General features: G+C 34.9%; 1 protein-coding gene across 1 annotated transcript in view; it reads right to left on the reverse strand.

Annotated features, from left to right (window-relative positions):
* The window catches only part of DNAH12 (dynein axonemal heavy chain 12), a 56,947-nt gene that overhangs the window by 19,171 nt on the left and 22,747 nt on the right, over positions 1-15,029 (reverse strand). The window contains exons 29-46 of the mRNA XM_077786023.1: positions 14,295-14,435; positions 13,307-13,390; positions 13,035-13,223; positions 12,302-12,421; positions 11,376-11,564; positions 10,595-10,746; positions 9,753-9,891; positions 9,500-9,666; positions 8,174-8,429; positions 7,688-7,987; positions 6,807-6,985; positions 5,100-5,292; positions 4,840-5,001; positions 3,343-3,537; positions 2,474-2,607; positions 2,086-2,248; positions 1,553-1,633; positions 310-486 (exon numbers count right to left, since the gene is read on the reverse strand). Coding sequence (XP_077642149.1) covers positions 310-486; positions 1,553-1,633; positions 2,086-2,248; positions 2,474-2,607; positions 3,343-3,537; positions 4,840-5,001; positions 5,100-5,292; positions 6,807-6,985; positions 7,688-7,987; positions 8,174-8,429; positions 9,500-9,666; positions 9,753-9,891; positions 10,595-10,746; positions 11,376-11,564; positions 12,302-12,421; positions 13,035-13,223; positions 13,307-13,390; positions 14,295-14,435 — 3,021 coding nt within the window. The remainder of the gene's footprint in view (positions 1-309; positions 487-1,552; positions 1,634-2,085; positions 2,249-2,473; positions 2,608-3,342; positions 3,538-4,839; positions 5,002-5,099; positions 5,293-6,806; positions 6,986-7,687; positions 7,988-8,173; positions 8,430-9,499; positions 9,667-9,752; positions 9,892-10,594; positions 10,747-11,375; positions 11,565-12,301; positions 12,422-13,034; positions 13,224-13,306; positions 13,391-14,294; positions 14,436-15,029) is intronic.

Here is a 15,029-nt window from a genome sequence, read left to right on the forward strand (position 1 = left end):
AAAAGGAGGAATTATAACACCATTACCAATGAACATAAGTGGCAACAGAGGACTTTTAGAAGGGATAATACAATGTTACCATCACAATTAACAATATCCATCAATATCCTCTATGCAGAGAAAAAAATTAAATAAATGCCAATAAACAGTAAATTAATGATTAAATAAAATTATGTTTTAAAAATTGCTCGCCAGAATATTTTTGATACACTTTTGTGTCATCTAAGATATATCTTATTCTTCTAAATTACTACTTCATTTTAGAGAGTTACATAACACTTTCAAATGCTTAAATTGAGATCAGCTTGCCTTCAAAGTGTCAAGGGCACCAATTGCAGCCTCCATGACAGGTAGAGCCTCTGCCAGGTCACTCTCACATTCATGTTTCAGTGCCTGAGCTTCTTCAGCTTTTGCTGTAGCAATTTCTTCATCCACTTTAACAATTTTTCTTTTTTCTTCTACTTCTGCAGATTCTACTTCTATAATCTAAAGAAAAACCATGAGCGGGCTTTATTTATACTGTGTCATGAATGATCATATAAATTGAAATTATCTACTATAGAACTTAACAGAATACTGTAAAATATAAAGAGAGCTTTGAAGTTTTTCATGTGTTAACATAATTTCAATTTATGTTAACGGAATAATTTCTTAGCATATTGCAACATCATCATGGAGTTTTAACAGTAGGTAAACTGCATGATGGCAGATTACTCTCAAAAAAAAGCTATTTAAAATATGTTTGAAGTTCAGGAGAAGCTCCTCATATTTGTGCATCACGCTATAACTAAAATGGATGGGCTTTTACAGGGAGTTTTAGCATCATAGTTTGGAACACTGGCTATTGAAATTTATTTTCTTTTCAGGGATAAGTCAAGCCTTTATCCAATTCCCTTTACAATTCTAGGGAAGTGACATTCAGTTTTCTTAGAGGCAGAAGATATAGCACTGTATCTGTAAAACCACTTAGGAATCAAAAACAAGTGTGCAACATGTCAATTAAATAATGGTTTTTGGTGATGCAACAGTCACATACTAGATAAGTAAGTGTATATTTTCATATACTGGAATTTCAAAACACACAAGATTTTCGATCCTAAATCCCCATGAAATTAACTGGGTTTAGGATCATTTTACAAATCAATCATATAATCCCTGTGCATGCAAAGACAGATTGTGCAAAACTATTCTTGTTTGTTTTGTGATATCTGGTAATATGGAAAAACTCTTTGAGGTTTTCACAACGTTTGTGAATCAACTTGGGAAACCTGATTTAATCACTATTAGCGTGAAAGCTCCTCTAACATCCTTCAGCATGGAACTTAGGCAATGACTGTATATCCTGAGAATGTATTTTATATAAAGAAAGAAATTTTATTTCTATTCTAAGGCTATAAACATAAATAACCAGTTTCAGAATACTGGAAACCTCTGTAAACTGGAGTGAGCTCAAAAACCTCAATTCAACTCCAACTTTCTCAAAATCCCACATCAATGAAATAAGACACATTGTTACATTAAAAGCCACAAAGATGTATTTGTATAACTCTACCTTCATCATGCTTGCATTTTCCACTTTAGCCTCTTCCAGTTTGGGCTGCAGCTCAATTAATTCTACTTTCATCCTACCAACCTATGCACATACAAAAGAACCAGGTGGGATCCAGAAGGGTCAAGCACAATTTCCAGCAATTACTTTAAGACATAGATTTTTTCCTAAAGACTAATTTATTGATAGAAGGATGTAACATTCAGTTTCAAATCAAAACATTCCCAAAACATATTTTTATCTCATAGATACAATGTCTAATTTTAAGAACTATGATCACTTACAGTCACCTGTTAACCAACAAGGAAATGACAGCTCTGTTCATATACTACTTAACAATATATGCTTAGAGAGGTATGGCTTTAGGACAAGTTCTGTGATTGAAGGAAAGAAAAGGCAAAATACATTTGTTAGTTTTACTGCTGAAGATTGAGCTAAACAAAATCTGAAGTAGCGCTTTTGACTGATGTCTCCAGAAAAAGACCTGCATTTGACAAACATTTCCTAATTTCAGTTCCATATTTGTTGTAGCTCACCTGTGACTCGGCAAAAGCTAGTTTATCTAGCCCATTCACATATTTCTTCTTGGCTTTCATTACACTGTCTTGTTTCTCAGTAAGAAGTCTCTGAAATGCAGCAATAAGCTCAAGATAAGAAGTAGGAGTTACATAATTGTGGCGTCCCAGACTTTGTAAAAACCTATTAAAAAATTAAAAAAAAGAAAGAGTAACTTAGATTTTGATTTATTTTTTAGTTTATCATTAACAAAGTTATATAACTGTTTGACAGGAATTAACAATTTCAATGGTTTTATATAATTTTTATGAAGGCAAATAGTTTTGTTAACTCCCAATATATAAATGAGTAGCATTGAAACTCAGTCACCTAATACTATATGATTGTTTGCAAAAGCCACAGACTGACCTTTCAGAGAGTGACAAAACTGAAGTATGAAAGTATTTACAGATGGGCACAACTGCCTGACGCTCAGTGTCTGTGAGCTGAAGTGTTTCTAAGAACTTACTAGCCACACGTTCAAGGGCATCTTCAGGCCAAGGCTGAGGGAGAAGTGAGGAAGAAAGAATTTGTAAAATTCAACTTTTGTCAGTCTTCAAAAAACAAAGAACTGATAAAAGGGTCGGTTAGCTCAGGCAGCAAGGTCACCACCCATGCAATCGTTTCTGGCAACTCCTGGTTGATCTTCTAGCTCAAAGCTACACAGTAACATTCCACCCAAACAATTCTGTGTCCATTCAGGCTTTGGCAGAAGAATTAATTTACATCAGCATTGGGTCAAGCATAGAGCTAACTGTGCTTTACTGAGAGCAATACTGCCTACATTGATATTATTTCCCCAAGTTTCATTCTGCTATAAAAGATCTACTAATAAGCAACAGGATTTATATTTGATAGTTGTTCCTACAATTGATGACCTGCTTAATAGGCAGCCACAATTAAGATAATTTTACAGTCACAATGAAATGGTTTCTCTACTCGTTTAAAACATACACATTATGTAATAAAATTACAAATTTCCATCATCAAACTAAGACTATTTGTACTTCAGAAATGTGTAGCAACAAAATTTAACTTTATTTAGATGTAGAAATGTTGAGATCACACATGAAAGAACTCCCAAAACATTACAGAAAAGGCTTATGCAATTTTAAAAATTTGAAAAACAAGGAGTACTTCTACAAGGAAGACAAAAGAAAATCTAATGGCACTTAGAAATATAGTGTTAGAGAGCTGAAGCAGATTTTTGAGGAACTAACATAAATATTTCCCCATACCTGGAACCAATCAATAGTACAGCAGTTGATGAGCGACGGAAACTGTCTCAGACGATTGCGGAAAGCATCTCCAATTGGGCTGAATGCCACCACAATGTGGAGGTTTTCTTTGCAGAAGTTCACAAAAAGTGCATACAAGGCCAAGGGACTGAGTTCTCCATCTTTATCACCAGCCTGAACTGCTGCACGAACGCCCTTAGGAATAATACATAGCATAAAAAATGTTACATAAATTCTCATTAAGCACATCTGAAGTTCTATTGCAATCCTATTAATGGTAGCAGCACCAGGAAATAAAATTTTTTAGTGGCAATGAAACAGGCAAAATAAAGTAGAAAACCAGAACAAGCAGTAAATATTGTCTGAGAACAGGACTGCACTATTTATCTGTGATCCTTTCAGCACTAGAAAGTGTTCCAGAAATGATCATCTGCTGCTCTCAGCAACAGACAGTAGATCATAACAATAGAGTAAAAGAGTTCTTTGGAGGGAGCAGACTTAAATGAGTAAAAACCAACTTTGCTCCAGCTGGAACACTGTGGATGGCTACCAAGTTCCAGCATATACCCTCTGAACATGTTCACACAAACTGTAAAATTGGAAAAGAGCCATATTATTTTAATATTGTCACTATATACCTGGTAAGAATTAAATAGTAATAGAAAAAAATCAGAAGAATTATAATCTAACTCCTTTGAAAAATACATTAATCCAGGTATCAACATGCTCCGTAACTTAAATGCAAGAAAAACCAGTAGTAACATCTATCAACTGATACAGATATTGTAATAAAAAACATTTGTGTGTGTACTAAGAACCACTTTGAAAATCAACTAGGAGCATATCGACTTAATTAGGTAAAAACATCACAGAGATAGGGAGATAGTGCAGCATACAGTTCCAAATATTGTTTGCTAACATTACGTTTCCAATTTGATGTATACAAATTGTGACTGCTATTGTGAGAATCCAAGCCTGATTTTAGTTAATTTTGTTTTTAATTTGCCTGAGTTTATTGCATCCTTACTTCTGAGCCTAAAGTCATGGAGCACCTCTGCTTCTGAATAGAAATGTCAGGACTACGAAATTCTAACAGTGCCCTAGTGCCCCAGAGAATAGGAGCCTATAGAGAAAGGTAGGCCATGTGTTCCAATAAAAATGTCACATCTTTGCACTTCAGTGATCAATGAAAACATTACAATGCACAATCTTGTCCTACACAATACACTACAAAAATAACTGCAACCACAGGGTATTTGTGAACAATGCAAGTTCTCTACATGCACAATTTAATGTGTTTGTGAACAGAGCGCTAGGTCAGAATTAAAGCTTGCAGCTGGGATAAACTACTACTTTAGTTGACTAAGTTGATTTATCTAAAAAGTCTCAAAAACAAATTACGGCATTAAGTACAAATGTCCAAAAGTCACATTTCACACTGAAGTGACCAAGTAGATTAAAAGGGAGTTGAAATTAAAAGAGAGTTTCTAAAGATACCTCTATAATTTCTTGTTTTTCATCTGCTGCAAAAAGATTGGGAACCTCTCCTGTGTTGAGGACACTGTCAATATCTTCTAAAAAGCTTTCTTCTTTAATTTGTGTGTCTGTGATTAGAAATACAGTTTTCAAGCCTTTAACACCTGCATTCCTCAGAAGTCTCTGAAATTGCAAGACAGTTAAAATTGTATGTTCCAAAACAAAATTGCACGTTTCAAAACAAAATTAAGTAAAAATGTAGACAGGTTATTAATACTCACTTTCAGATCTTCCCTCCACTCATTTGTACCATAGGTCTTAGAAATCTCTGGTTGAAAAACACACATTCTTGCCATGAAGGCTGCCAGGCGGGTCAGAGACTGCCGCCCGCTTCCTCCCATTCCAACCAGCAGAGCATTCCCCCCAGACTGCTTCAGGATGCGGCTCAGCCGAGACAAATGCTCCAACATGTACCTGCATTGGGAACACATCACCCAAAGAGCAGAAATACATGGATATCTATGCACCCATAAATCTGGGAAACAAATCAAGGAGTAGCATCTCCAAAACAAATTTCTGGATGTGGGGTGGGGTGGGTGTGGTAGAGAGGAAGAGGAAGAAAGAGAGTGAGCATGAACCACAAAATAAAGTAAAACTTACAATTATTCTATTATACAAATATCAGCATGTAGCTAAATTACTACAAATTGATAGAAAGAACATGCAGAGGTAAGAACAGGAGCACTATAAGGATAAATGTGTTAAAGGAAATGAAAAACATTAATTCTATACTTCAAAATAATAGCAGTATTACCAATTTTAACTTTCTTGAGGAACAGCAATTTCAGTATCTTTAAAGTAACCACTGGAGGAACATGGTTTATATCAACAAATATCTCCCTTTCCTATACCTCTGACAATATTTTATAACTTATATGTGGAATTGACATTGGAACATCCTCAGGAAACAGTATCTGCACATTACTGAGAGTTCTTGTCAAAATTCAGGCATGATTTATCTCAGAATATGAAGCAAGGCCTATAGGAGATCTTCTGCTTAAGCACAGGGCACAGGGTAATTAAAGCAAGTTGAGCAGCAATTAGAAGTAGTCTCAAAAAAACTTTCAAACATTTCAAAAAAGGTAAATTCTTCTTTATTTTTACTGGTTAGAAAAAGAAAGGAAACAAATTCAGATGTTATCCATGAGATTGAACTCTGTTCAGTGAGGTCACTGGAATATTGCTTCTATACTGAGGAGATCAGTGGCTGCCAGCTTTTCAAACTGAGAGCCTAGCTGTACATACAGGCACTAAGAAATCCAGCTTGGCAAAATGACCTAGACTAAATTAAGCTGCTACTAGAACTGTTTGAAGTAACCCTCATCACCTCTATGAAGTATCTACGCGTCAAGTTACACCGGCAAATATGAAGAGGTGGTAATCTCTAGCAACAGGGAGGAGGAAGGAGTTTGGTTTCCTAATCTCTCTCAGTTGTAGTGCTGCATGATCACAAGTTAAGGTAACAATAAGGGTCTGCAGAGTCTAAAATTTCACAGGATTAGCTGCAGCACCAGCTGGGTGCATGGCTGTGCTGCATAACAGAGCAAACAGACAGCTATGACTGTGAACATCTCCCTCCTGAGATGCTTGTTCTTGGGGATGAAGGTCTAGTGACATCCATCTTCATTGGTGACAGACGCCTAGGAAAAGTGCAGCACCTACCTGATTCAGTGCACAATGTTTCTGCAACAACTAAGGAAAATATTCAAAGCCCCTTAGGAGAAAAGCTTCTCATGATTTACTTTCAGACAGAAAAAGGAGAAGGATAAAAAAAAAAAATCTGTTTACTTCCGTTCAAAAAGGTGTAACACCACAAACACTATAAAGGATGCATAAAGGGGAGGAGACATACCGAAAACCACAAAAAATTGAATATACTGAATTATCAACTACAGCTTAAAGCTCTTAATAAAACAGATCATAAACACCTGAAAACAACAAGGTTCATTCTTGTTTTCTGGGTTTGGTTATATTCATCCAGACACTGCTCCACAACATCACTGAACTCCTCAATGCTTGGAACTTCAACATAAAGTCTTTCATCTCCCTCAAGTTCTGGATCCATATAGTCACCAAAACACAAACTTCTCATGTTTTCTTCTGTTACCTATGGCAAATATTCAACAAATTATGAAGTCAGGTTTAATATTTAATGAATATATTCCTCACTGTAATTTTAGAAAACAAAGGAGAATTTAGACAAATACCCCAGACACATGAATAAGCACTCCAAAGTATTTTGACTCACAAACAACGCCCCCTCTTAAAATTATACTTCCTGCATTGACCTATACACTTATTCTTCATTTGTTCTTGGAAAGCAATTGGCTCAAACAGCTACTAACAGTCTCGTAATTATGACCTTCAGATTACACCAAATTCATACAGATATTATTAAATGGACAACTAAGACCACAAAGTTATTTCTTCTATACATGAAAGCAGCTACAAAGGACATTAAAAACAAACAAACAAACAAAAAAAGACAAGGCATAAAATATAACACAACTATATAGCATTTTGGATACTAAAATTTAGTAACAATCACAGGATGCAGATGTACAAATTTCTTTTAAGGGAAAGTAGCACAATTTGAATGTAGTATTTTTTTTTAAAAATGCTCAGGTACAACAGTTAAACCCTCCCAAACAATTTTAATTTCTACATTTTTTTCCTTATGAAGACCTTTGGCCAAATTCAAATCAAACTTTTATGTGCATTTGAATCAAAATTTTGCTATGATTAACTCTTGTGTCCTAAATTTGCAATAAAAGCAATTATTTTGCAACAGGTTAAACATGATACTCACAGATGATTTTCCTTCTTTCAGGTGTGCAAAAACTTTATCAAATACTTCTTTGAAATGTTCTTTCACAATATCTTTCACTAGATTGAACAACCAGGCTCTGTCATCATCTTCTACCAGACGGTCATAGAAGACACGAAACACCTCGTGCACAAACAGCCGGATCATGACATGTTTATTTTGAACTGCACTTTTCTTAATGAGCAAACAGCCATGGATAACCCGTGAAAAGTCACGCAGGTTGAAGGTATAATGAGATTTGGCTGGTGTGGGCAAAAGATTTTTGATGGCTTTCTTATACACCTTCAGATAACAACAACAGAGAACAACAAAATCAAAAAATTAAACTGACTGTATTATTATCATAATTCCTAAACGCCTTCTAAAATGTTTGCTCAAAAAAACCCTTCCACACTACATTATTATAGAGACAAAGGAACTTAAATGAACAAATTGAAGGAAATCTCCAGTAAGGTATTTGTCTCTTACCTCTAAAGTGGCAGTGACAATTTGATTCCCAATTGTGGAGAAGTCAGAAGGAAAGTCATTAATCCTTAGGTAAAGAGCTACTACGGTGGAGAAGATGCGGATCATTGTTTCATCGCTGAAAGAGTTGATGGTGCAAATGTTGAAGTGTCGCAGGAACCGAGGGGTGACAGGATTCCTCCCACCCCCTGGAGGCCCCATAGCAGCCACTAACTGGATGTCAACAAGGGTGATTTTAGAGGTGTCCTTAAAATCATACCTTCAAAATAAAATGACATGTGACACTTAAATACAAATTACTTGCGACACTTAAATGCAAATATAACACATTTGTTACACCTTAGATGCATCTATATGACAGACCACACCCTGCATGCATAAAAAAGTAGTTTAAAATATATAAACATAGTAGGCATTATGCAATATAATATGTATTTTTATATATTTTATCTTTAAAAAGCAAAAAAACAACCCCTCCTCCCCAAAAACCAAAAAAACCCCAAATAGTCCTTTAACTGTGTGCCAGTTAATCTCAATATATCATTTTATGACCTAAAAGAAAGACTATTTGTTTAAATTGCATTCCATAAAACCTGATACGAAATTTTGAGTATTAAAACTGTAACGTGTCAAGCTATGTTATCTCTATTCAAGAGCTACAAATATTTGAGCAGTGCCTGCTGTTCACAAGAGCAGCTGTATTTGATGAGTTGCCTGGAGTCGTAGAATGACCTAGACTCAGGAAAACACCTATTCCAATTGTCCAATATAAGCAAAGCCAGAAACCTCAAAAGAAGGGAAGACTTTCAACTTATTTCATGCTTATTATCAGACCTGATTTCACTGTGAATTTTAAAAAAACATTTTGAGATCTTGTTAAAAAAAAATTATTGAATAATAGAAACATGGATAATAGGGAAAACCAACATAAGTAATAAAATCAGAAGTTTTATATAACTGCATATATATAGATACGTACAAAAAACTGCCAACTCAATCTAAGGAGAAAGAGAAAGAAAAAGAACAAGAAACTGCACTGAAAAAAAAGTTAAAATAATCAAGGTGTAAATGAATAATTTTATTTAACATATATTATCTCTGCTGCTCAGCACTAGAACATTCTAAAACACTCAATAATGAATTCTCTGAGAAGTCCTTAGAGAGTAAAATACAAGTTTCAACTTTAAATAATGTATTTTTATACAAACCAAATTTACATTAACATTTACAAACCACTTCAAAAAGTTTTGAAAAAAAAATTCAAGGGAATAAATAAGTGTAACAGTAAATACATCAACAAAAAATTTCAGCTGTATTTCAAATAATTACCAAAATCCATGGTCAATAAACTGTCTTAAAAGTTCTATAGGAGGCTGTGCCCCATACTTCTCCAAAGCTGGCATATTCATATCATCTACAAAAATAATGCACTTTTTTCCCATTTGAGGGCCAAAAACTCCTTTGCGCCTCTTGTCCAGCCTGGCCATAATAATGTTCTGCAACGCAAACAGGATCACTCAGAACACAGATTACATATTCATGTCCAAATCTCCCTGAGACCAAAATTATCTGTTCTACTAACCTGAGTCTGATTGGCACTGGTTCGAGCTGAAAAATTAATGAAGAATGGGAAGTAGAGTTCCTTTTCCAAGTTGTTCATTAACTTGTCCTTGACATACACAGATTTCCCAGTTCCTGTTGGTCCCACTAGAAGCAGTGGTCTTCACAAAGACAGAAATAAAGCACAAAGACTGCAGAAACCAACGTTGTAAACTAAAAGCACCTAGAAGTCAAAGGTTTTACTAACTTGCCCTTCTTCTTCTACCTCTAAAAATATTACTAGGCTAAAGAAGAAACTGAAGTGTTCTAAGGCATTCATTAAACCCTCTCATAATTTTAGTTTGCTTCCACCATCATGAATATGGGAGGAAGAAAATGGGATAAAATTCCCTCCTTCTACTGGTGTTGGAGTATATGAACACACAGGAGAAATTTCTCCTGATAGGTCTTCCATTAATTCAAACTTCATAAAGCTTTCAGCCTTAGAACCTGAGGCCAGTTTTTATTTAATTCTCTTATATGATCTGACCGTGGCAAATATAACAGATTTTGATAGGATTAATCAAGGAAAGAAATCCTAAAACATGTATTTAATTGCCAAAGTAGAAAGAGGGTGCAACAATTTTTGGGCTGTCCTAAGAGCATCATCAGATGGCAAATACTAAAGTTAGACTGTAATAAGGTTGCACAAAAAAACTAAAATCAGACTTTTGGGCAGATTTTTTTGTTTGTAGTAAATATCTGTTTTAAATTACCAAATAAACTGAGGGTTTAATAAAAACAATGAACTCAAAGGAAAGAATAAGAGATATTTCTGCCTATGATCAAATTTCACCTCAGAGAATTTGTAGTGAAGCAACTTACTTTCCATGGGTAATGAACAGGTCTAGCAAATAGGTATAGCGAACTGTATCCATAGTTGGGACTATAATATCTTGAATCTTCACATTTTTATCACTGTAACTAATTTGTTCAATAAATTCATTCCAGTGAGCCCAACCTACTTTGCCTTTGAGCTAGGAAGAAACACAGATGTAGAACAGATCGGTGGTATACATAAAAAGGGTTTTGTCTACTACTTCACTTTTGAAAAATTAATGGATTTATTAAATTAATGAATATTTGATTTTTCAAAAGTTCACATATTTAGTTTGCTTTACCTCACTAATAAAGAATTAAGGTACATACCTAAACTTAAACTCCTTTTATTTCTTAAAAACTTTGTTCAGTGAAAACAAACAAAAAAACCCCCACACATACAGAAAACCACAAGAAAATACCAAAAGAAAGCAGTCTAATAGGCACTATACTATGGGCTTAATGTTTTGCTTTCCTTCTGAACAGTCCACATTATTCCTTCTAAACAAATGCAGATTTGAATCTGGCAGTTGAGCTTGGGTTACAGAAGAAATACGCAGTAGCAGTATTACAAACATAACTGAAATGTACATCTTAGTATTTTATTAAAAAATTGGTCAGTATACTGGTATTTGAAAAATAAATGAAATATGTACTGTGGGATTTAATTCAACCAACTCTCTACAACATCCAACTGGCTTTGTATAGTTAAAATACCCACACAGTTGCATTTTCCTCCTATTAGGACTGTAAGAATGTATTTAGTGGATGCAGAAGCCAATCCTACCTCATACACGTAGTCATAGACCAAGCCTTTCTCTTCTAAGGGACACTCCCACGTTCCCAAATTCTCTGGCACAGGATTTGTTTCAGATTTCCCAGACAAAGTTTCCCTCAAGAAATTATCAAAAATTGTCCTGCTGTCACCATCACAAGTTCCACCAATGGACCAGATTATGGCAAAAGCAAAACAACCCTGCAAAGGCAAAATATTAGGAACTGTCTCATAAGTTGACACATTACATGAACCTTGTACAATCTGATTAACAAACATAATTCTAAACAATATTGTTAAGCAGAGAAACGTTAGCAATTGTCCTTGAATTCCCCTGGCCTAAAGAGATTTAGAAATCTGACTGTAGACAGAGCACACAAATAATCTTACTCAAGGACAGAAAGAGAGAGAATAAAAAATAAAGGTCACTGACTACAGCAGCATGTCACATGACAGAGCCTGAGAAAAGTTCTAATGACAAACCAGGATCTAGGAAGTCAGTAATTTAAATAACTACTTTCACATTCTGTTTTCTTCAGTTTTTCATAAGAATAATCATATAAGGCCATACAGAGTGTCCAACTAATATAACTGTCACAACACCCTCTTACACAGAAATTTTTGCTCAAACAAACAAGCCAATCAGTGTTGCACAATTATTTATTTCCTTTAAGAGAAAGAAGACTCTTTGCTTTAGCTAACTTTTTGGTTACTTAAAAAGCTCATTTAATAAAAGCACTATCCTATCCTATTTTAATCATATTTGTCACTTGTAAGACTTCCATCTCCAGAGTATGGGGAGAGAGAGCACAGAGGTTGTAGAATTGCTTCACATGTCTCTTATTCACAAATTAAAGTTATTTGGATTAGTAAAATTGTTTTGAAAATCAGCATATAGAGAAACAAATACACATTTCCCTCCATGTTAAAAAACCAACCATAATCCAGGCACGGATGCTTTTGTTGGTGGGATCCTCTTGCACAGCTGGACAAATCAACATTTCAAAAATCCGTGTGAGAGCTACAACAACATTGATATCACTTGTGGGTACGAGTTCCTAAGAGATTCAAAAGGTTGGATGTCATACTTTACATACTTGTAGTTAATTTATCTTTTGGAGATAAAATACTAAAACAATTAGATCACTAGCTAATTCTGAACACACACTAGAAGGCAAGGTTTACACTGACTTTTACTCAAAAGATTATTTGGCTTCCTCAGTCACTGAAATACCAGGACCTTTAGCTTGTTAACCATGTTCATGGCTGCCATGTGAACACTGCAATTAAACATCCTAAACCAAAACAAAACCCACAGAAGTAGCTGCAGCAAATTATGAGCAAAATTCTGAGCACTGTCACACAGAGCTACACATTTCCTATAAAACTTAAAAAGTACTTCCTTATGCAACATGACATCTTTAAAGAAAAAAATGCACAAAATTCTCTTGGGAAGACTTTTTAATCACTATTACTTTTAAAATAAGAAGATGAAAACTATGATCAAGTTTCAAGACTTAGCTGACATTCTTATTTTAACTCTTCACACTGGTCCCAAGAGCCACATATTCATTCTAACAGTGCTTGTCATGAGAGAACAGTCACCTGCTACCGAGGGTAACAGAATGGAAATGGCCACTAATTACTGCAGGAAAAAATGACAAAAAATACCTTGCACTGTCTCTGACGGACTCTTAATGCTGGTGGTACCAACCAATCAAAAAGTCCCTGCAGAAGACCTTGATGTTCCTCTGAATTCAGAGGTTCAGGCAGCTTACTCAGCCAAGAGGTAACAATTGGCCTCCAGCCCAGCTGAGAAGGTTCCAAATAAATCATGCCACAACGACTGACTGTAGCAGGCTAAGAAAAAACAGTAAACTAATGTTATTTTGCATTGAATAGACTAAATTTTGTTTTATATTTTCATTAAATACAAAACTTACTGATGCCTGGGAAAGATCCATTGTTTCAAAAATGAGAGTCATCTGAGGGGACATTTGGATGACTTCCCCACTCATCAAACAAAGCTTGAAAGATAAAAAAATAATATACAAAATCAGAAAAAAATTGATATTAAATTGCACTTCCTATCAGAGAGGAGTTCTATATGAAAATTAGTAAAATCACGTAAAATCAAAAGTAAGGTCAACTACATAAAATGTTTAACCATTTGTAGCAATAGATTCTTTTCAAGTTTTAGCTAAATTCTTCACTTAAACCATAGTACTCCATAGTAACATACCAGCAGGCTCATTACAATCAATCTTGCATATGACAAAAAGAAAAGACAAATTATATCTGCAGCTACTATTGCTAATACTGAAGCATTCCAACTGGAGACACACTACCCTTTCATACTAAAGTAGGAATCCAGTTTGAGTATTTTGATACATTATCATATAGAATTTAAAAGTTCAAATACTGTGTCTAATTTTTATACTTGCTTTGGGTTTCCTATGACCCATTTACAAAATTTGTGTTATAATTTTGACTTCAGAAGCCATTATTTTGAAAATGCAACCCTTTGTTTCTTGAAATTGTCTTGAAATATAAGTGTCTAAGCTTGTGCAGTCTTAGAAATAATGGGGTTTATAATATATAATTAATTGCAATTTCTGACATTTAAATTTCAAGTATTTATGTTAGAAAATTACATGATGGCATTAAGGAAATATACTACATAAATAATGTCTTTCAGCAATGAATTGATATAATGATTATGATTCTAATACAAATAAACAAAACAAACAAACAAAAAACCAATCAAAAACCACAAAAAAAAAAAGCTCATGACTTGTCGCCAGCACCATCTTGCACTTGCTTTTTTCAAAAGTCAGGCACTGCAGTTTGTGTTTGTGGTTTTAGATGTTAAAGAATATTTTCAACATGTCTCATAATTTTCTCCAGGCATTTTTTTTCACTGACAGGTACCTTTTTGTTGTCATCCAGAACCGTGTTCATGCTCTCTATCCACAGAGTATCGATGGGGCCGTCGAAGATGACCCATTTGCGCTCGGGGCTCTCGGCCAACGCAAATTCCCTGAAGGTCGTAGCCACAACCCCGTCTGTCCACTGACAGGGGTGGATGCAGCAATGGGGAGTGAGACAAAGAACACAGAGTTCAACCTGAGCCACAGAAACCCTTCCCTTTGCTTTCCATTATCCCTCACTTTTAACTGGTCTCCTCCTGTGCTGCAGAGAGCAGAGAGCAGCACCTAACTTTCAAGTTTCACCAAGGGCCTTAAAACAACAGCAAATTTTAAAAAATAATAAATTTCTACTTGAAAATATACTGCTAGAAAAAGGACTGGCAATTCAATTTACCAAAACTTAGAAATACTTCTGCCCTGTCTTGCACCTGTTTCTCTCAAGAATCACCCTAATTCTCTCCAGAGTCACTATTTCACATTTACTGCTTCATATTGTTCCTCCTCCAAACCTAAGTTTCACACTTGGGAACCCATGAGTTCATAGATTTTTCTAGAGAGTTTTTGCATTACTTTGATTATACAAGTTAAGGACTGACAGAAAAATGTAATATCAAAACATAGACATAAAAACATATTATCAATCATGTTTGATATGAATTCCTAGCATAGATGCTAGGAAAGGACAATAATAATAATAGGACAATGACCTTCAAAATGGTATTTTTTTTTTCATATT

This window comes from Lonchura striata, chromosome 12 (genome assembly GCF_046129695.1).
Source record: "Lonchura striata isolate bLonStr1 chromosome 12, bLonStr1.mat, whole genome shotgun sequence".
Lineage (NCBI taxonomy): Eukaryota > Metazoa > Chordata > Aves > Passeriformes > Estrildidae > Lonchura > Lonchura striata.